The 23,634-nt window shown below is 35.2% G+C and overlaps 1 protein-coding gene across 3 annotated transcripts in view; it reads right to left on the reverse strand.

The window, feature by feature from the left end:
- Window positions 1-23,634, reverse strand: part of LOC112054918 (LIM/homeobox protein Lhx1) — an 80,184-nt gene that overhangs the window by 16,184 nt on the left and 40,366 nt on the right. For all 3 annotated transcript variants that reach the window (XM_052883121.1, XM_052883120.1, XM_052883119.1), the window contains exons 4-5: window positions 17,947-18,104; window positions 17,095-17,313 (exon numbers count right to left, since the gene is read on the reverse strand). In XM_052883121.1, coding sequence (XP_052739081.1) covers window positions 17,095-17,313; window positions 17,947-18,104 — 377 coding nt within the window. The remainder of the gene's footprint in view (window positions 1-17,094; window positions 17,314-17,946; window positions 18,105-23,634) is intronic.

Genomic DNA, 23,634 nt, shown 5'->3' on the forward strand with positions numbered 1-23,634 from the left:
ACAGAAAAATTGAGGAGTAAAAGAATAGCTTGGTATGGACATATGAACCGGAGGCATGAAACTTGAAAGTTATATTACCAGAAGAATGTTGAAATTCGAAGTGGAAGGACACAAAAGGAGAGGAACGCCTAAGAAGAGATGGTTTGAGTGTGTGAAAGAAGACATGTGTGTAAAGGAGTGGATGATGAGTTGACGAGTAATAGGGTCGAATGGAGGAGATTGACATTTTATCACAGATTGATAGGCAGATAAAGCTCACAAAGCAAGATGGTGTCGTAGCTGTTCCAAATACAAAATTCAAAAACGAATACATTTCGAGTCAGTACTACACGTAGCGTTGCATCAGTAATTTTCAATATTATTCAAGAAAAATGGCGTCTTATTTTTTTAAATATTTGAAAAACTGATCACAAAAACTAAAGAAATAAGGTGGAGTATTTTTATTGGAAATTATTGATTATTACATTAATATACGTAATTGTTGTTAGTGTTAAATTTTGAAGTTCAAATTATGAAAAAAGTTTGTACCTATACGGATGTCAAGGAGACGCGTGACGTTTGTTTTTTTTATAGGTTTCACCGGCTTTACCACAAGCAGCGCTTGTGGTAATTTTTTATTCTGAACATTTTAATACCATAGACATAATATCTGTTAAAATCATTTAAGTTAAAGTCACCTAATCTGATCTCTTGATAGTCTTGAAATCATCTAGAACCATTGATGTGTTACTTACCTTTCAGTTTTAATAGTTTTCAATTATATTTTGTAAACAGTTGCCTATTTCAAAAGTTAATGTGATTCTATTTTAATATTCAAGAGTGACATTGTTGCCGGCACAACCAATCGGCGTGTAGCATTCATAAATGGAACTGTTATCACATACTGATAACATACACAACTGTTATTGGTCACGCTTTTCAATATGGCAGCCTTTATCTAAATCCATTTGAGCGTAACTTTTATTTACTTTTTAACGGCCCTCGATAAGGTATCGCGTGAACTTTTGTGAAACTCTGAAACACCTATTTATTTCTTTGTATTTTATAACTACGGTGTGAACATTGAAGTTTCTATCAAGAAAATAACAATTTGTAAGATTCGCGTTTTATATTTACCCATATATGACCTATCATTTGTTTTTTTTTTCAAATCCCATGGGAATTAAGGATATTTTTGATATAAAAAGTAGCCAACCCATATATTGCTCAATAACCTCTTTTATCTTTCAGTGAAAGTCCCATCAAAATCGGTTCTATCGTTCCAGAGATTACCTGGAGCCTGCCTGCCTTGCGTTGCCCTGCCTTGAGAGACACACAGACAAAATTTTCTTAAAAAAGATCATTTGTGTTTAAGTATCGCGTAAATATCTTGAACACATTTGAAAAACATAGGAAGATAAAAACGACGTAGACCAAATTTGCGGTTCATCCCAATTAGACAATAAATAATAATAAAAAATATGAATAACATACCTACCTACACATAGCTGATATTACAAAAATGAAGGATTTGTATTTTGTATGTAACTAATAAACTCAAAAACAACTGGACCGATTTAAAAAATTCTTGCACCAATAAAAAGCTTCATTATCAGGGAGTAACATTGGCTATATTTAGTCCCCGTATTCCCACTGGATAAGGATTCACGCGGGTGAAACCGCTCGGTTCTACTTGTTTTTTTATAAAGGAACTCTGGAAGAACCAAATAAATAAGTTCGTTGACCGATTTTCATAGTTTTGGCGTTTCGCAAGCACGAACTGTGACGCTTCACGCAGCTAGTGATGTGACGATGCCGACGTCAACGGAGCGGTTTATCGATGATTTGTTTTTGTGGTTTACGACACCGCTAAATTGTGGACGATTCGTTGGTTTGCAACGCGGTATTTATTTGATGTTATGATCCATGTCTATTTAAGTAACGTATTGAAACGGAAAGAATTCAGCTACTGTTGTAATATAAAACTCTGAAAGAGCTTTATTAACTAAAAAATATACAAATGCTACTTAATTAATGCATGTATTTTGTTAATATTTAATTATTATTTATTATTGTAGGTATGATCGTAAAATGTCAAAATTGTTTCTGTGTATCTTAAACATTACATTTCCCTTTTTCCCGCAAACTTCAATTTTTAATTAAAAAAGTGTGCTTAGAAAACAGCTATATAGTGATGGGCTTATCCAAACTTCTTGACTTTTCCTTTAAATATGCGTAACGTAAAGATGAAGATACGTTTTTTATTTTAACTTTTTTATTATTTTGAATTATTAAAACCTAGAATAACGTTTACTAAATGTAGGGTTGAGTAGGTTTCCTTTTTTTTCATAACGGGTACCGTAGCTATGAAGTACATTAGCTGGAAATTGTAGTTTACACGTTTCATTATCATCATCACATAACATCTGCATCTGCATATCCACTGCAGCACATAGGCCGTGAGTAGGAACTTCCAAACACCACGATCCAAACATCACGTTCCGAAGCATAAGCAAAGTAATATTGTTGGCGTCAATTGAGCATTTTATTATCAGTGATTAGGTTTTGTGGTTGATGGCGACATAAAATTGTGGAAAAGTTATAGAAATGCGACTTTATTTAACTTTTGTAATTTTTTGAGCTCCCTTCGTAACGTAATATGCAAACGGTTTTTAGTAAGATTTTCAAGGAGTGGTTATAATGTAACATATCACATAATTGAGTTTAGTTCCAAGGCGTACAATGCGAGTTGTGGTAGTTAACACGAAATCCACACAAAAATGCGTAAATGCGTAGCGCATACTTTTTTTTTATTTCAAAGCTCCTCCTAGAAAGTGACAAGTACAATTCTAACAAAAACTACAATTTGTAATCTTTGATAGAATTCTTTGGAAATAAAAGTATTTTTTATAGTGTTTATTGTACCTACCCCCATCACTAAAAGCACAGTCCGTATCACCACGGTTGATTGCGTGTCGTATTCCGCATCATGACGTTTACTTCAACTTCCTAGTTATTTTTTTTTAATTACAGATCTCTTCTTCTTTGTTGCGAACTGAGGATTTAGGCAATACCGTTTATCTAAAATGCTGTTGCCTAAAATCCTTATTTTTCTTTGTTACTGAGTAATTTTTTATGTATTTTACCTTATCAATTACGAGTATGTAGGTAGGTACTTATAGATCTAATTCGATATAAAGCATTCAAATTTTTTTTTTTCAGATGAAATGGTCTATCCTTAATCTATGGTTGTGTTAACATTTCAGTTTACTTTGAGGTACTGAAGTCTATTATTTATATATATTGCTGTTTTGTAGAAAAAGGCCAGTAGGTATTTATGTATTTATATTTATTGGTTTTGATAATTGCTTAGATATAAAGTTATACAATTTTACTTCTCCTCTACCCAATATCATCTACTTACTCGTAATTATAACCAATGTTCTAAATTAAACGGACAAACAACGACATTATTTACGTCGTTGCGGACAAAGAAGCTAATCTATACTAATATTACAAAGATGAACAGTTTGTTTGTTTGTTTGATTGATTGAACTCGCTATTCTCAGGAACTACTGGTCCGATTTGAAAAATTCTTTCAGTGTTAGATTTATCTATCCCATTTATCGACGAAGGCTTACGGGAACGGGAACTACGCGGGTGAAATCAATCATACGCGCCTATGGTATTGGAACCTATAATTAATTTATAAAATAATTGCAAAATATTAAAAGCAGATGTATCTAACAACAACACACTCCACAACTTTATTTTGAAAAAAAAAACTCACAAGATAACTTTGAATATTCGTTAGAACATAACAAAGTCTATCACGGTATGGTCACCCAGTATTGCATATAGGTATTAGAGCCTAGATGCAGGTCGCAGCGGCTTCAGATAATCAATTAGCCATAACACCGCTTCTCGACGGCGGCACTATAAATCACTGCACTTGATGGATGCCTGCGTACGCGTTGTTTACGAGTGCTCGCGCTACCGTCATCAATCTACTTCTTGGCTAACTTATAGGAAACCATGCTCAAATGACGATATTTAAACACAGGTACCAGGTCATTATCTATAGATTCACGCAACTAATGTCTTAGTTAATTTAATGTTGTAAGTTTCAAGATTACTAATTGAAATTCATAAATAAGTCAGAATAATTAAGTGTTGTTTACTACTACACTACTTCTTGGATCGTTTATGGGAATCTTGCTTAAATGACCATCTTTAGACATACCATACTGGCTAGTGGGTAGTGCCGTAAATAGCTTTTTCCGCGCCCTGTGCGAGTTTCTGCGCCCTAAAGTAGACCCTTTAGGTCTCACTCGCTAAAACTCAAATGCAGGTTCACTACTGCAAATGTGTTGCCCATTCTGATGCTTAATAATTCTGTCTATAGTTGCGCCCCCGAGAGTATACGGCCTGTGCCTGGGCACCGGTGGCACCGCCCTATTTACGCCACAGCTGGTGGGCTTCGGTTGTGGCTAGTTACCACCCTACCGGTAAAGACGACCAACTAAATGTTATTTCATTATCCGATGTAGAATACCCTCATTAAATAATCTTGGCTACCATCATTAGGTTATTTTTATTATTTTAATAAATTCTCACCAAAAATGAACATGTGTGCCAAATTTTAAAGTCCTTGGTTCTAGCTTTCATTATTTGACACAAACATGTACGATTTGGGTCAAATCTTGGAAGCTAGAGTCACACAATTATAACAGAGGCTAAATAACACGTCATTCTAAAATCGACCTTATGTTTAAAGCATAGGATGTCTTCATGAGATTCGCTAAAATAAGCAGGAATAGCAAAACCAATACGGAGATGCTATCTCCAAACAAGCTCCTACTTTCACTCGCGGTAGGTACATCAAATCATCAAGACGGTTCGACAAAAAAAAACCCATTGGTAGGTACGTACAGGTGACTTTAAAAAGAATGTACTGTTGCAATGAGGTGTTTATCTTCCAAATCCATCAGTAGTAGTAAATTTCAATAGTAGGTACTATGGATAAGGTTCCAGACTCTGAATCGAGCGGTCATGTTCGATTTCTGCTTGTTTGAACTAATAAATGAATATTTCCCTATAAATGTATTATTTATTAATTTATTAATATTATTAATTCTTAATTATATTATATCCACTTATTAGTTATTTTCGTAATAAAATATTTTTATTAATATATAATAGTATGTAGGCATATGCCTACATACTATTTTTACAATATTCTTCAATGCTTATTAGTTATTACCGAAAAGATTTTCAAAATATTTTTGTTGTCTCTTTTATAGAACAGAGAACTTTTTGTATATTCAAAATCGACGATGGATAATGAGATTTGCTATTTTCCGCAAACATATTTTAACAAACCCGTGCGGCATAGGTCAACAATTTAATATTGTATCTATACTCTACAATGTAGAGTAGGTACTACTAAAACAGGTAGATGCAAGTGAGTTGTCAGTTGTCACAGGGAAACCAGAATTATTGGTATCGGTGCGCGAACGAGATTGTTATCAGTGAATGAAATTGATAAGATCCTCAGATTAAACACCCGTTATGGAGTGTAACAAACTTTGTACAAAAAGTGACCTAAGTTGAGTTTTTTTGCTGTATAGCGCCGCTCCCGGTTTCTTGCGCCACCTGGACCAGTCAAGCTGTTCTGAGGACTAGTCCGAGTATCTTAGTCTCGAGTTATTCAAACAAAATAGAATATAAAATACTATTAAAAATTAAAAAATATATATTAGCACTCTCTCTGCGGGACATTTGAGACTACTTTTTATCCTGAAATCCCTAAGTTAGTTAATAATAAACATCAAGACAAAAGTGTGTACGTAAGTTGTAACTGCATACCAAATTGTATTATATCGGTTCGAAAATCAGTTAGTGATTAAATGCGAAAGGTCATTCATCACGAAGTCTCAAAACCACTTGACGGGCAGAGAGGTAGCTTACAGATAGTAGAGGCCCGCTAAAATCGGATTTTACGAGAGGGCCGGATTGAGGAGGTTTAAAGGCGGACTGAGTCGCTGGCGTCCGCTAGTACAAACATATTTGTGTCATTATTCTATAGGCGGTTGGAAACCATGAAAGATACCAAACAGGAACACTTTCGTGTATCTATACTAATATTATAAAGCTGAAGAGTTTGTTTGTTTGTTTGATTGAACGCGCTAATCTCAGGAATTACTGGTCCGATTTGATAAATTCTTTGAGCGTTGGATAGCCCATTTATCGAGGAAGGCTATAGGCCATATATTAACCCCGTATTCCTACGGGAACGGGAACCACGCGGGTGAAACCGCGCGGCGTCAGCTAGTTTACTATAATAGGTAAGTCCCTCTAACTACCTACATAAGCGAACGTTACAGACTCCAGCGAAGCTGACAGATGACGGCCCTAGGGCGCTCGAACATTAAGGCCCTACCCAATATTAATGTAGCATTCTCACCCAGGGCAATAAAATAAATGACGTCATTTTTTGTCCGTGCGGGGATATCTTTTGTCGGCGTGGACCCAGCGCCGGCCGAAAGCTCCCAATCCGCAGGGCGTCCCTAGACAAAGGGCTCTAGGCGCCTGTTCTGTTCTTTTCGCAAACGATTCATATGACGTTGCTCTTTATCATAATTAATAATTTATCGCTTTCGTCAAGCGCTTTTGTAGCGCCGCACCTGCACGATCGCAAGGTGCCTCTGTCTTGTAGGTGATAAATCATACCATCTTTGTTATTTTGCGTAAACCGTAAGAGACCGTGTAGGTCGTATGTTATAACGGTTTGACGGTTAACATGAAATTGTTTGCGCTAAAACTAATAGTGTACACAAGTGTTGTTTAACGCATTTTATCAGTATTACCGGTTTTTTTTATCCCGACTTAAATATCTATTAGCTAGTCCGACTAGCGGACGCCCGCGACTTTGTCCGTTATTAAGGCTCTTAAATCTAGCCGTCTTATAAAATCCGTTTTTAGCAGACGCCTACTATTTATAAACTACCTCCCTGTCTTTCAACTTGTAAGTACCTTTCGATTTTATATATTAAGATAAAACTTGGGTAAATTGTGTGTAATGGTGTGTTTACAGGCAGAAAAAAACAAAATCAAAGCATTCAAGTAAACCTAGTTTTAGAAAAGCTTTTTGTAAGAATTAAAAGCATTTTCCACAAAATAAGATATTTAAATAGGCTTATAAATAAATGTTCAGGTTGCAATCATTAATGTTTTGGTACTTAAAAACATTTTAAGTAGTTTTGTGTCTTTAGAAACATGTTCTATACCTACGTCAGAATCTTTTTCCCCAATTAAATAGAAAGTTTGATGTGTTTTACAAATTTTTACACCCAGCTACCGTTTCCCCACGTAATCATACACGGGTATTGTGCAAATCCTATATTCATACATCGGATATTTTTACGGCAAACATGTCGATCGCGATGTAAAACCGCCTATTTTATCGTTCACTCATGCATATTCCGCGTTCTGTTTCAATAATAAACGATTAAAATTACAAATTTATTGCGACAACATCGACATCGACGTTTTGGATTGGAAGCCTGCGATGACCAGACACACCGCACTTTAGAATGGCTGAAAGTTTGTCAGCCTATACTCCCACTATAGGAAAGTACGATAGCCAATTATTATGCTGTTTGCACTGTGGTCGTGTGGTGCACGCTACTGCATAAATGCTAAAAAGCACTGCCTACCCTAAGGACACAATACAAACCTATGTTGTATCACAGAATACATAGACAAGTAATTTTCCAATTTTTACTTATAGTGCTATAAGTCCTAGTTAAAAACCTTATGCACGCCACTAACTGTGATGTAACGGTTTTGGAAAATAGCAGGTTTCAAGGGCCCTCAAACATTCTAATAAAAAGCGTATTTTTTTGTAATTTTTCCGCGGCATAATATGAGTTTAAGATTTTTTAAAAATAACTTTAAAGGTAAAAGCAAAGAGTTGCCCCGGATTTAACGATTTAGCGTCTAGATTTCTCATGATATCCTGTACAAAATATCAAAACAATTACTTTTTATACATTGACAATTGATATTCTGGAGGCTTGAAACCTGCAACGTCAAAGCCACCACAGACCTGACTATTATATAACTACTACTTACCTATGATAGGAGCATAGGCTGATAAATTTTCAGTCATCATAAAATGAGGTCTCGCTACCGCAGGTTCTTGGTCCATTTTTAGAAGTGCGGCTCCGACAGCGGGGATTTTGCAAATTGCGAACAATAATCGTTATCGTTATCATTCCACGTACGATGACACCCGGCGACATGATCGCGCTTTGATAAAAACGACTTTTCATATTTTTGATATTATTTTTTTAACAACATACTTTAGTATTTTTGGCGGTTGTAAAATTATATGTTTTATCTTTATTGTGTCGCGGAATCAGAAAAATATTAAAACGGTGAACAGTTTACAGACTAATATAGGCACTTACCTGCCCATATGTTGGTGTTTTTAAGCATAATTCGGAGAATACAAGCGGCCTCTGACAGTTAAATAGATATTATGAATAAGAATCAAATTATATCTAACAATATAAAGTTAAACTATTTTTAGATATTGTTTCTTAGCTACAAATAATACCGACATATTAACAATTATAAGCTGTATAGGTACGTGTATTCATGATAAAAATTCAGGATAAAAAAATCAAATCTATCGGACAAAAAGTACCTATGGGGCAAATAAAATGTTATCAGATCTTGTAGGGGAAAACGAAAAAAAAAAGTATCTCAGCCTAGAGTTAGGAATTTGGTATTGCAACCCTGAGCCTCGAAACGCACGTTAAACCGTCAGTATCATCCTAATAAACACAATCTGCTGAATCGATGAGATATCAAGCATTTTGCATTGTCTAATTAATGACCTCATGACATTATCAATTTGGCTACATCAAAATAAATTGCCTGTTTACATTTTATCCTAAAGATATTGAAGAGTTGGGACGAGGTAGAGTAGATTTCAACGACCATTTCTTTGATTAAAAGTCGGCAAAACAAGACACGCACGAATAAAAAGTATTTGACGAACTCAAAAACCATCCAACTTAAAAGATCGAACAATTTGTCGTAAAAGTTCGACCGCGATCGGCCGTCGCGTCGCCGCAAAGCTGCGGTCGCACAGACTTTACCCGTTTACCTCGTAACTCGTGAAAGTTATAGTATTTTAGGGCAGTTCAAAGCCGCCGACGGATATTAAAAGAAGAGATATGGTCGTGCGACCAAACGAACGGCTCATTCAACCCGAGACCCGGCATCCATAGATGCCTGATTGACCGGTTGCTGAAGTTAATTTTTGTTTATTAGCAATCGTAGGCCTCGGACCAATTTCTCTTTTGACGGAACTTTTTATTTGTTTTAATCCGAATTTAATAACGCTTGTTGTTCCATTTTATTGTTGCGGTTAAATCAAGTTACCTTGACCCAACCGCTGTTGATTAATTAACGGTAGGTATGGAAGCTACCATTGATTAATAACTATGGTTCTAAGATAAAAGGTTAAAAGACTTGCCGTGCCTTACATTTTTGAACGAGTTCATTTTATGGTACCTAATCGGTCATTGCGACTTCATTGAGTGAACTAGACATTCCAAATCTTGAATAAATTACATTAAGGGCCGGTCCACTTTCTTTTGATAAAAACAATAAAAATTAAAAATAATAAATTGAAATTTTATGCGCCTGTCTATTAGTTCGCCTATATGGTTTTGGATCACGAGGTTCTGGGTTCGACTCCTGAGTCGAGCTCAGAAATACTAAACTTTTTTTCTAAAAAAGAAGTGGGCTTTGAAATTCTTGAAATGCACATAACTGAAAAGTTGATAAAGTTTGAAAAAAACTTTATCACGTGTCTCAAACTATGAAGGAAAAACATCGAGAGGAAACCTGCATACCTGAGAATTTTCTTAGCTTCATGTGTGAAGCTTGCCAATCTGCCAGCGTGGTGGACTAAGGCCTATTCCTCCCATTCTGAGAGGAGACTAGTGCTCAACAGTTAGCCGAATATGTGTTGTTAATGGTTATGAATGTCAATATTCTCTCTCCTATAACGAGGAAGACATATTGTCTTTATAATTATTTATTAAAAATGGGCTGACAGTAATCATAAAATTATAAATTTTGTGCAAAATCACAACCGCTATTCTGTCTACCTAGATAGTAAAGTATAACTAAGTAATAAGTTGCTAAGCTTGTTAGGAAATGCGCATGCATCTTTGATCTAAACGCGGTCCCAGGTTAGTTAAACCTGTCAATTACTAGTGGAGTTATGTAGCCGTAAACCTTGCTACATCTTTATATAACACCGGCAACCTTCCGGTTAAATTGTAGAATTGTGAATATTAAACGAAGGTATAGCTGCTCGTAAGTATAATTTTAACATAGTTCTATAGTACCTAGCTGTTAAATATATGATGCGGCCCTTAAGCTAAGAGTATAAAGGTAATAGTATAAATATTCAAAAGTTATGAAGGACAAAAAAGGAACCAAATTCTCTCTTCTTGGTCCTGTCTACATATCATAGGCCACAAGCACACAAGGCTGAAACCTCAGATTGTAGATACCTAAAGGTATCAAATGGGCCGTAGTAGCCCAGTGGTAGCCTCTGCCATCGATTAGGAGGTTGTAGGTTCGAATCCGGTCCGGGGCATGCACCTCAAATTTTCAATTAGTTATGTGCATTTTAAGAAATTAAATATCACGTGTCTCAAACGGTGATGGCAAAACATCGTGAGGAAATCTGCATACCTGAAAATTCTGTCAATTCTCTACGTGTGTGAAGTCTGCCAATCCGCATTGGCCAACGTGGTGGACTATTAGCCTAACTCCTTTCATTCTGATATGAGACTCTTCTAATGAGCCGAATATGGGTTTTTATTGATGAGAGGTATCCAAGGTAGGTCACTTTGACCGTTGTTATTAGATATCTACATACAAGGCAAAAATGAATGGCCCTTTACCATTGTGCACTCAGCCTATGAAGGCACATAAATCAGGTCGCGTCAAATAGCCGGCCAGTGACATAATAACGTGTTCACATTGACAAGCATTTATCAGTTTAATAGACACTATCAATCAAAAGTCGGGCTAGCTTCCGTGTGGAAATTACTTTCTCTTTATGGCGGCCATGGTAAAAAATATAGTTAATAGCCGACTCCTCGTAGTTTCACCCGCGTAGCTCCCGTCCCCGTGAGAATATGGAGATAAAATATAGCCTATGGCATTCACATATAACGTGGCTTTCTAGTGGTAAAAGAATTATCTAAATTGGTTCAGTAGGTCCAGAGATTGCCCCTACAAACAGGACCGACGTTTTTTATTTACTTAGATCCTAGATAGTAGTTGATGAAGTAAGCAGATGGTCGATATGATGTTATACGGTATAACCACCACACAGAATAACCACCTTGCAAGGCGTGCACGCTAGGAATATGTCCTACTTACAAAGCAATAATAAACGTATGAAATTTTACACTGTTCATTAATTTTTATTTTAGTAAGTTTGCGTTATTACCCGACTGCAAGAAGGGTTATGTTTTTCGCGCGTATCTTGTATGTATGTATGACGTATGTATGTAATTTTATTTATTATCTCATATCTTTCAAACCGCTGATCGGATTTACGTAATTAGGATATCGTTAGCTTTGTCTTAATAACCCAAGTGTTCTTAGACAGGTGAAGTTAAAAAAAAACCAACACGACGACTGTTAGATACTTTAGACTCGAGGTGAAAATAATATTTTTTTTTTCAAATATTGCGATATGGGTATCAAATTCAAGGGTTCATCAAGAGGATTTAAAAATGGTACATCATTGCCATATTAAAAAAACCTACAATTAGAAAAACGTTATTTATTAATCGCTGTACAAAATACGCGTGGTGGATGACTTGATGACTTGCGGAGGCGGAAGCAGGTTAGGCAGTCGGGTTATTTATTTATTAATTATTATTTTAAATCTGTTGATTTTCTAAAGGTTATGTCCGATAATGACCACAATGGGCATGCGGGTTGGTCAAGTTTAGGTATGTCAGTCAGCAGCGACACCAGCGTGTGAAAAATTTAATTATTATCAAAATGTAAAACATTATACATTCCGAATATTATTTAAACGGGTACATACCACGATAAAACTTTTAATGTCGATATTATACATTCCTATACCGACTATTTTCGAACCCTTACGGGGCCCTTAATCTTGAGCTGGTGGCTACTGCTCCGATTTGAAAAATTCTTTTAGTGTTAGGATAGCCCGTTTATCGAGGAAGGCTATAAGGACATATATTATCCCCGTATTCCAACGGGATCAGGAACCACGCGGGTGAAACCGCGCGGCATCAGCTAGTAAAGTAAAATGAATAACACTCACGATATTTAAAATTTACCCAAAGCATAAATGAATAAGTTAATGACTTCTGTAGAATTTCACAAAAAAAGAAAAATATCGCGAAATATAGGTATTTGTCTCCGCCGCATGTGCAATTGTGCATGTAGCGAGATATTGTTTAGCGACTAATTAATAATGATTAATAGCCATGTTTTAAATTGTTAATGCCCGCACTAGAGGCGGTGAATATTCTTTTGAGTAATGAGGTAATTCGTAACCGTACGCCGATGACATTCCGCATGGCGGGTAAATGAATAGGTGTGAATTAATTTATTCGTTGTATTATGCATACGAGCGCCATCCATAATGTCTTTATGGATGTAAGCCGGCATAGCGGTTTTTAATCACTTATGATTTACCTACTTATACAATATTTTATATTATCTGATCAAATCAATACTCAGATGTCCTTTGATTAAAAAAAAATTGTTTTTATTTAAAAATAAAAAGATAGTTAATTACTGTACAGGTAGGTAGATATATGGCCCTGACTCATCTATACTTCAATCAACTACACCGGCACACATATTCGGACCGGATGACAGCAAAGCTTCCTTGGACGAGCTCTGTCACAAACAGCTCTTGTACGAGTATACATATAAATTTTAATAAGACTTACCTAGTAGTGGGTAGACAAAAAAGACAAAAAATGCCTTTTTTAGACCCCCTCTCTATAGAAGAGATTGTATATAAGAAAAGTAAGCCTACTTAGATCAAGTGAATGAAAGAGAGGAATAGTTTGCACTGATCTAACGTACCGCGGAATATAAAGAGGATGATGATGATGATATAAAATCCAACTTTCATCTATTTTACACTACCGACAATGACGTCACGAGAATTATAGATAACCATCAATGACCACGTTTTAGTAGAAGTGCACGATATTTTAAGGAAGTCGATGTTACGCCAGCCACACATGGTCAAGTATACTGTCAAGTCTGCTTTGAGATGTGAGCAGTGAAAAAATTACGAAAACATACCGATAACCATATATTGAATAAAAGGTCCAGATACCGTCTACTAGACTAAAAAGTGACGCACACAAAATTATGCCTGCCAGTTTTTCATTATATGTACCTACACGTACAGATGCACATATTATGAAGACTTCACAATCACACATAAATAGGTAGGTACATACTCGGCGCCATTAGAGTGCTTCAGTTGTTTGACACCGTGATACCGTCTGCCTATTTTATAAGTCTGTGCCGGTAACGCTATTTTGATATTTTTTACTGTCCAGATTCCAAGTACCCTGCAGAATTGAAGCTAAGCATGACCGTGTGTGGCTGGCGTTATTCATCGATTCAGAAGCAAAACACAGACGCATTAAGTGTGAGCTCGATAAGCAGGCACTTGACATTAATCTTTTAGGCACGCTTGAATGGAACTTGCGGTATCTAGGCAATTAAAATCATGATTATGAACTCTACTTATCTATAAATTATGTGAATTCAGGTAAATAAAGATAGACCTTGAAGACCAAATGAAAAAGGAACTAAAAATATATAGGTATATATAAAACAAAACTATAATAATCACACAGATCAAAATCTGTTAACAAATAGGTAGATCTATAAGATAAATGGCAGGTTTTAAAGATTTAGGCCTTAGGCCTAGACGTTGCTGAATAACGAACTTGAATTTCAAGCAACATGTGATCATAATTTTCTGCTGTCTATTTATATAATAAGGAATTCCATACTGACGTACAAACATACATGGCTACTTACATACAGACTTTTGACTACATACAAAAAAATATCATCATTTAAAGAAATCAAAATTCAAAATTTATCTATTTCACTTCTTCTATCTAATCAAATCTATTTGATGAGCCAAACAAAAGAAGTACAGATACACCAAATAAGCGTAATCACATACAAAATATTCAAGTGAATCGTCATAACCGTAATTCAAGAAATTCGGTGTCATCTCAACCACTTTATGACTCAATATTTGCTGAATAAACATTAATTCAGCATATATCGACAACCCTGGACGCTAACTACTCGAGCTGTCAAAATAAAATATGAGCCAATAAGGGCGCGACGAGCGGCGACAGGGCCGTCACACTGTAGAAATTACGATATATGAACTTATTAAAATATCTTCGCTTTTTTTTCTCGTTTCGCGGTCGGTTGACATCGCGTTAAGGTGGAGTGACGTCCGTTTTATTTTGGAGTCCCTTTTGTGGAGACGGCAACGGTATTGTAAATTATTTATAGGTAGATGCTTGTCTAACAGATGATGCACCAGAATGACAATATTTGTCGCCTAAAATAGGTTTTAGTGTCAATCAGTCAGTGCCAGTGTTTGGTAATATAGGAGGAATTCTCCGGTTTTTCAGGAAGAGGAAACAATTTTTATGAAAGTTCCTCGAAGTGTCTCGACTTGGCGAACAGTGTGTAATAAAATAAGAATATACCATAAACATAAGGATGTATGGAGATGTTTTAATGACATTGCGAAATAGATTATCTATCTACAATATAATAATAGATCCTACCAATATTATAAGCATAAAAATAAATAGTATCAATGGGTACTTGTAACTAACATTCGCAGAAAGATAAAATTGAAATTCCAAAAGCTCTACAATAATCAAAACACAATGATTTGTTAGTAGCCTCAGATGTTAGACTAGAAGTCTAGTGTTGTAGTACGTAGTAATAAGAACTATTTTATCCACTATTCTATCTAACTAACAATAAAGCTAAAATCAGTAAAGAATTACCTACTCATTAGTGCTTCTCTATTTTAACATAAAAATTTAGATAGGGACCCATGATTAGGTATCTACGATTATTATTTTTTTTATTTTTTAGGTACATATTAAAAATCATAAACAGATCATTATCTTCAGTATGCAACCAATATGTAGCAACCAACATCAAAGAAACCGAAAATCGGCTCCTTCAAATGGCCAATCGTTCACACGCACCGGTGTTAACTAGTTAATTCCGGAATATTTGGACAAAAACTTATAACAGTTACTCGAAGCCACATGTGGTATGCGCATTTGACACGCGCGATCTGGCGGCTCTTGACGGATGGTGGCAAAAAAACGTTGTTTATGAACCCACTTAACATAGCCGACATTGTTACTGAACTAATATTGATACACAACACTTGCTTGTACAAATATTTATCATCGGGAAGCCGACTTCAAAGGATGTCACGCCTACTACTAACATTGCAGAACGATGACTGCGTAGATGCACAACTGCATCTCCAATATTGTTGAATTTACTTATTCTAGTCGTTATCAACCCATATTCGGCTTACTGCTGAGCTCGAGTCTCCTCTCAGAATGAGAGGGGTTAGGCCAATAGTCCACCACGCTGGTCCAATGCGAATTGGCAGACTTCACACACGCAGAGAATTAAGAAAATTCTCTGGTATGAAGGTTTCCCCACGATGTTTTCCTTCACCGTTTGAGACACGTGATATTTAATTTCTTAAAATGCACACGGAGGATGAGCTATCACGCCTACCTTATTCTAGTAAGTAGCTTGAATCTCAATCTTAAAACATAGATGTATAAAACAAAACAAATGTGTGAACTAAAAAAAGATAAATTTACAAGGCTAGCCTACATACAGGTTTTAGTAGGATTTAACACAAATAAAATAAAAGAAACTATTGATGACTTGCATACATCATTTGATAAGAAAAATATCAAACCAATTTAACTACTGTAGTTTTTATTTTAAAAGAATATTTGCCATATCTTGTAAATAAGAACAACATTCATATTCCCCTTAACTAGTTGGAAAAGACTGTGGTAAAAGCAGGTGTGACAATAGCCCAGTAGACCAGGATCGACCCGACTCAACGACGAATGAATAGGTACGCCTATCTTACCGTTGAGCTATTGAGGCAATTGAATAAGTTAATGCCTGTATCTAACTACGCTTCCATTAATGCAATAAGATCATGAAAAAATCTTTTAACGTCCACAAAAAACAAACTGAAACAAAGAGGAAGCAGCGGCAAAAAGCATGACGATAGCAGACGGTTCTACAACAGACATCTGTTGCTGTGTGGAGAATCACTCGGATCCATGTGTTAAATTAGATTAGAACATTCATAAAACTGATAAGTCACTGTGCTAAATTTGAGCCCAAAAAGAAATTAGTCACAGAACTCGCAGGCTTATTTGCGGGAGCAAAAACCTTTTCGAAGCGTAATTTTATCCCGGATAAAATAATGGAAGAATATTTTGTTGTATGTATTTATGTATGTGTAAACGAGTGCATATAGTCTGTGCTTTGATAATAATTAGGTAATTTATCATGTCAGCGCAGAATTTTTGGTGACCCGCAACATGAAAATTTTAAAACAATTCATAATATGACGCCTTTTTACACTATTTATAGGAATATAGATGGATATAAAATAAGTAATAAATATAAAACCTAAATTACAGAATTAAGAAAAAACCTGGAAAATATTCAATAATTATGTACTATTTATTATTCTGTATAAGAAAACATAATATTTAAAAGAGCATCAACATACCCTATGATTAAGGAAATTGTGAAGCATTCGATATTAAACATCAAAGCCGCAATAATAATTAACGCAGCTCAAACTTAATCTTTTCATTTAAATTAGAAGTTAAAAATATTGTGGAAGATTAAATATGAAAACTAGAAAAATATGCATTCCCAAAAATTACTTACTTGTATCACCCTCATGGGTAGCCCTGTTTCTTTTGCCAGCTGTTCTCGTATGTGCCTCGTCGGTTTGGGTGTCTGTGAAAAAGCCGATTTCAGTATCTCCAACTGTTTCGCCTTTATCGTCGTCCGAGGCCCTCTTCTTTTGGAGCCACCGTTGCCGTCATCTGGTGACTTGTTCTCCGCTTGAGAGTCTCTGGTCTCCGTGTCCCCGTCCAGCGAACCCTGGTACGGGTAGAAAAAAAACTGAATGCGACTATGTGGTATGGCCCCATGCATATGATATGGGATGGTCAAGTATAACAAGGTAGTGATGCAAAAGTTGTAAAGCTATATGGATAATAGGTACCTACACACAAAATATTCGCCATGAATTTTAGTTAGATTAAAGACTATAACGAACTCTGAAGAGTTCATCACACACCAAAAAAGGGTCCCAATAGTCTAACACCGCATTAACAATATTTTCAAAATACGAATATATATATCAAAAAATCATAAAAATCAGAGCCATAAAGTATTTGCTGGATAAAAAGTACGTATCTCACCTATGCCTTTGTAAAATTATGAATGTCCTACAACAATAGCTTTTTATACCTTATAACAATAACAATATTGGCGGATTTATTGAAAACTTTTGCAAATCAAAAACCTTTACAGCTAGGTACCTACAGATTTTAATGGTGATTTGGATATAAAGTTTAATAGCAAAAATATTTTTCAACGGGAAATAAAACATTTTGACCTGTGTAAGCTAGCATAGATATGATGCCCAAATAATGAACATTATTTATATACTCGTATTTTGTATCTGTCTCTATATGCACATGTAATCTCTTAGATACGAACAATACTAACCTGATCTTCCGAATCTTCGTGCGGTTTGGTGTCCCCATTATGTGATAGCTCAGAATGTAGCGCAGGGTGCGGTGCATGCGCCGGACTACTTGAATTGTTTGCTGCTCTCGCTTCTTCCTCTTCTTCGTCATCTGAACCTGAGCCGAGTAGTGAGTCAGCTGGAACAAGAGAAATTCATTTTTAAGTATAAATTACGGTGTGTTTTTCTTTTAATAAAACAATGTGATGATACTTTTATGTGTGTGAAACACATAGTTTACCTACACATATCATTTAGCAATATCGAGTGTACATCTCTTATGGAAGAGTCTGTTGCTAAATATGCTTTTCCGCAGATGATAGGAATAAAAAAATGTCATTTTAAATAGTTTGAATAAATTCAATTGAGTCCTTATTTTGATTGGCTAACATATATACAAATCTCAATTACGATATTAACATCTAAAGCAACTAAAACACGAAACATTAGAAAGAAACACTAATCGTAGATGACACACGAAAAGACTAATTCATCTAAACAAGACTGAAACTATTACAATTGATAAGGATTCTCAGCCATATAAAAACGCTAACAATGGAATTCTCGAATGCCTAGGTTTTGCGATCGTTTGACACAAAACAATTCCTAGACCCCGGGGCTAATGCACGGACGCTGAAGAGCTGTCTCTAGGATTTAATTTTGGTGTATTGATAACAGATAAAAACACGATGCTACTTTTCGCTGGCAACATGACATGCTAGAATTGGATGGCTTTAGAATTCATTTAGTAAGAAATTCAACAACGTATTAATCTATCAAACTAAGTATGAATCGGCGGCGAAATATAGCAGGATCGCATTATTATATGTGTAATTGTCTATTGACTGATTGTCTATATACTAACAAAAACTTACAAAGTAATTTACTCATACTAGCACAAATGTATCCAAATTTGCAAGTTCTATTTCTTTCCTTTCATTCTATTTATTCAGTTCCTTCTAAACTAGTTTCACTTGTCAATACTTAGTTAGATGAAATTGACAAAAAAATATATATCTGTTTGGTTTTATAAATGATGGCTGCAGAAATGATGAACAGAGATTAATTTTCATGATCTTTTATGTCGTTTGTGTAGTGTATTTTTTATTCAATGATTAAAGCGATTAAAATAATTATTACTAATTATTAATTACTATTAGTTATGAAAATAGTTTAACAATTGAGTTGTTTTCACGGAATTCTAAATATTTAGCTTTAACGTTCTGTTTGCTCTGTGGTTGTTTTATATTTTACTAAAATTATGCTTACCAATTTCTTTATTAAGTTTGCTTACATTTCTTCCAGTTCCTTATCAAAGTCAAAGTTCATTTATTTCAATCAGGCTTAGTTTACAAACATTTTCGCCACGTCAGGTAATAATATTATTAAATAATGGTGATAATAATTGATCGAAAACTTAAAATTTAAATTACGAAGGATCCAAACTCGCCTAGGTCCGAGAAGAGCCCACAACAAACTCATCCAGGGTTTATATGAGATTTCTCAATGCCTAAGAAATAAATACACTTAAATTTAAATTACGGAATCGTATATTTTAATCTGAAGATTTAAGTTAAGTATCATAATAATTACAATGTCAATTTGCCGCTTCTGTTGTTTCTCCGATGCTATAGCATTTGCATACAATATCCAGTAATAGTCGTGTACGACCAAATTGACTTATCAAAAAGCAATCGCTCGACCCTTCGCCCGTTTAACTGAATAAAAATGTAATTTCGCCTCGCATCCCCCAGCGGGAGGAGAATTAGCCGCAAAAACGTTTAGTTTTGGTAGATGTGGTGTAGGTACCTACAACTGAATTTCTTTTCTATAACATAACGGACACATACGTGTATTATCTACCTACTGTTTTTTTGAATGTTTTTTGTCTTACACTGTAAACAAGGAAGTTTCAGACTGAGTGGGTTAAGTCCTACAGTAACAACGCTAGTCTGAAAATGTATCTAGGCTTACCCTAATCTAAGCCCTGTCATCTGATCCCTGCATGCAAGTGCTTTAGCGTTCCGTTTTGGGTTAAACGAATTACAACGTTATTAGACCATCAGAGAAGACAAGATTTAAGAAACAAAATTGGTTGAATTGACAAACAAAACAGAAAGTGCATCCAAAAAACAAAACACGAACTGAAGAGGAAGCCATTATTGAGCGGATGAAGTTCTTGACATCTGTGTATATTGAATATAGATACTAAAGTTAAATATTTCAAGTTGTTAACATAAACAGTACGTACGCCCAGTAATAACGATCGTTCCGGCAGCGCTCGAGGCAGTGGGCAAGAACATCTGTCGTCCAAACTTCCATTCCATCAAACTTTCCAGATAAAATATTGAATTGTAAATTACTGGGGTATTATAACTTAGAACAGTTCAATTGGAAAGTTTATTGACTTGCTATTCTAACGTTTGTTTCTACTTTAGATAGGTTCTATACCTACTCAAGATAGGCTCCTTTTAAGCAATCAACGCTGACGTATAGTCTACTAAAATTCTGATGTTTTATCGGCGTCAGTAACGAAACTTTGGTTTTTCCATTCAGAATTTCCTACATTATTCATTATTTAAATTTCATTACGGAGAGACACTATACCTAAGTATCGAGCATAATTTTTAACTGTCGGTAATTTAATTTATAAACATATCATTATAGTCTTATACGTCAATGGTATTAGTTAAGATTCTTTTACTCACATTTAAGGGTGTATTAACTATTGTGCTCCATACACAAAACTGTAAGTTAGGTACAACAAATGCTACATCACGCCATGCGTTGTCCTACCAGTAATGAAGGGCTCCGTTAACTTAGCTTCTATTAATCTTATTACTTCCTTATTTCCAGTGGGCTTATTTTAGGGATTGACCCTTACTTATAATAGTGCAAATCATTGTTAACATCAAGGTAACCAAGCGATTTAATGCTACTCTTCCCAAAATAGCTTCTGTAACTAAGCTAAATGATTCGATTACGCCTCCAAAAACATGTTAAATAGAAGCCATTAATTTGCACCTTAAGGTGTTTTTTATCAGATTTATTAATGCTACTCTCTGTGGAGACCCAAATAATCCTAGCGTAAACACGACAACGAATAAATCTATACATACGATTAACTCCGAAACCAGAGAATCCTCAGGAGAGGTGGACTCTACAATGCTCAATTGTAAAGCATAGGTATATTTGTAAAATCAACAACTTCTAAACTTGCATCAATATCTAAGCGAACAGTAAATAATGAATTTACGAATGCACATACCTATAAAATAGGAGTGCAATTCTCCTCACACTTAAACACACCATCAAGCGATCAAAGACTATTTCACATCGATATAATTCCAAAGCAAACCACTCAAGTTTTTCCTACAAACGAAGTGTTTGCTCAACGGGGAGGGTGAGGGCCCTCGTTGCCCGGACGTTTTACTTTTGAGTGTTTGCACTCATTGAGTGATCTGGTCTAAAACAATCGTGGAGTGTACGAGTAACTTCTCACGGTTTGCTGACAATGTGTAACAAGTGTATCTATTGTGCGATCTATAGAGTGTAGATTCTATTAGGGATAGTGGAAGAGTGGTTGTGTGAAAGAAAACTTGCTTTATGTGGCTAAGTTTGCTTAGATACAGTGGCGGATTTACAAATTTACTGAACTCTGAAATTCGGTATTGAATCAATAAATTGTGTCAATAAAATTGTGTCAATAAAATTGCAAATTTTAATATTTTAGTAGGACTGTACAGGGCGTACAGGACGTACAGAACTAAAATATTAAAATTATCGTTACATTTTTTTTATTTCTGTAGAAGATAAAGTTTTTTGAATCAAAATTGCCGCCCTTTATCATCTGCCGCCCTAGGCTCCAGCCTACTTAGCGAACTGGTAAATCCACCACTGCTTAAATATCTTCTTGTATCATTAAAATCACAAGAACATCATTATTTGATTGTCCTATTATATATAGGTGCCCTAATAACATTAAATATGGGCATTATATTGATTTACCTAGCTTCTATTTCTATTACTTAGGGATCAATGTAAATAGCAATTACAGACTTAGAAATAGTTGTAAATCAAACCAATTTTGTCAAAAATCATTAACATAACCTCGGTAGTAGTTAAGTCGGTATTTTTAGAGAACTATTGTTTAGAAGCTCTAAAATAAAAGTACCAGTACTTTGACATCTCGAGGTTAAAAATATATTTTAGAATCATAAAGTTTGTAGCTTTGTAGGTAGGTACCAATCTAGTAGCATGTTCTCTAAAGTATTGTTCTACAAAGTATAATAAGTAAATAAACCTAGATGATACTCAATATTCACCATCCACCTCACATCACCCTATTCTGCTAGATATACGTATCCACATTTTCATTTTCCCAATTTTCCAGTGCTCGTCAAATACGAAAAGCATACACGGGTAGGTAAGGACTCGAATGCACACCCAATTCTGAAATCAATTTTAAACCGCCCCCAAATAAACGACTTCTTTTGTCCCATCCCTCCTCTCTAATCGAATTTTGGCGGTAAAACTGCCTTTTATTGTGTTCGAATTTCGAACGAGCCGCTTTTCCCTTTCATATTCAAACTGAATTTTGTGGCTTCTTTAATTTGAAATTAAAATAAATGGTTGTGAAAAAGACCCAGTCACTTTGTGATCATTTATCGTGTTTGCATTTGTAGAGTTGCGATGTGTAGGTAACTGTAACGGTTTTATTGGGATACTTATTCCTGATTTAAGTAGATAGATAGATAGATAGATAGATAGATAGATAGTAGTAGTAGAGAGATATGATTAAGTATCAGCGGCCAAAAGTTCATGCAAGCTGATTCCCGCCGGGTTACCTTTAAAAATCTATGCACATTCATTGTTGTTCTGTGTCTAGATATTATGAGAAACCCGAGTTTATATCACGTTATATGAATTTCCTTTTCTTTAGGACAGTTTACTTTCATCTAAATTATATCCTTCGCCACTGTTAAGTATCTATGAGGATCCCCTTTAACTTGTAGTTACAATTATTATCTTTTGTCGCGATAAGTCTCTACGATCAGCTAAGATAACTTTTATTTTATCTTTGATCATCTTTATTTTGAACGTAGTTTTCCGGTAGGTATATTATTTACCGGTCTTGGTTCATTTGCACATATTATTTATTTGATTATATTTTCATCTTTTTAACCCCCTACACAAAAAGATTGGTGTTATACCTAAGTTTGACGTTTTAATTTAGTTTTTTGTAAGGTTTTTTGAAAGACGATGAAAATCGATTGAGCCGTTTAAAAGCTGTGATGGTTGAAAGTGGGAAATAACAACCGAAAGTCAGCAAATATACTCGAATGAAAGCGCACTGAAAAAGAATATTGATGATTTGATCGAGAATGTAATTTATAATTTCATGGGGGGTTTGCAAAATTTTAAATTTTATACCCTAGACATCTTCCAGTGGCACTTTTGTTTTAGATTCTCAAAACAAAGTATAGATACTTGCAGATAATACAACCGTTATAAATGTAAGTGTACCTATAACGCATTATGTTAGCTTCAGTTAGTTGGGTGTGAGAAAGCATTATGTGCCTAAGCTTATGTATAATGAGCTCAACATCATAACTAAAGTAATAACCTTATCTGCAATGTTAATCAACAATTAGAGCCGATTAACAATT

This window comes from Bicyclus anynana, chromosome 8 (assembly GCF_947172395.1).
Source record: "Bicyclus anynana chromosome 8, ilBicAnyn1.1, whole genome shotgun sequence".
Lineage (NCBI taxonomy): Eukaryota > Metazoa > Arthropoda > Insecta > Lepidoptera > Nymphalidae > Bicyclus > Bicyclus anynana.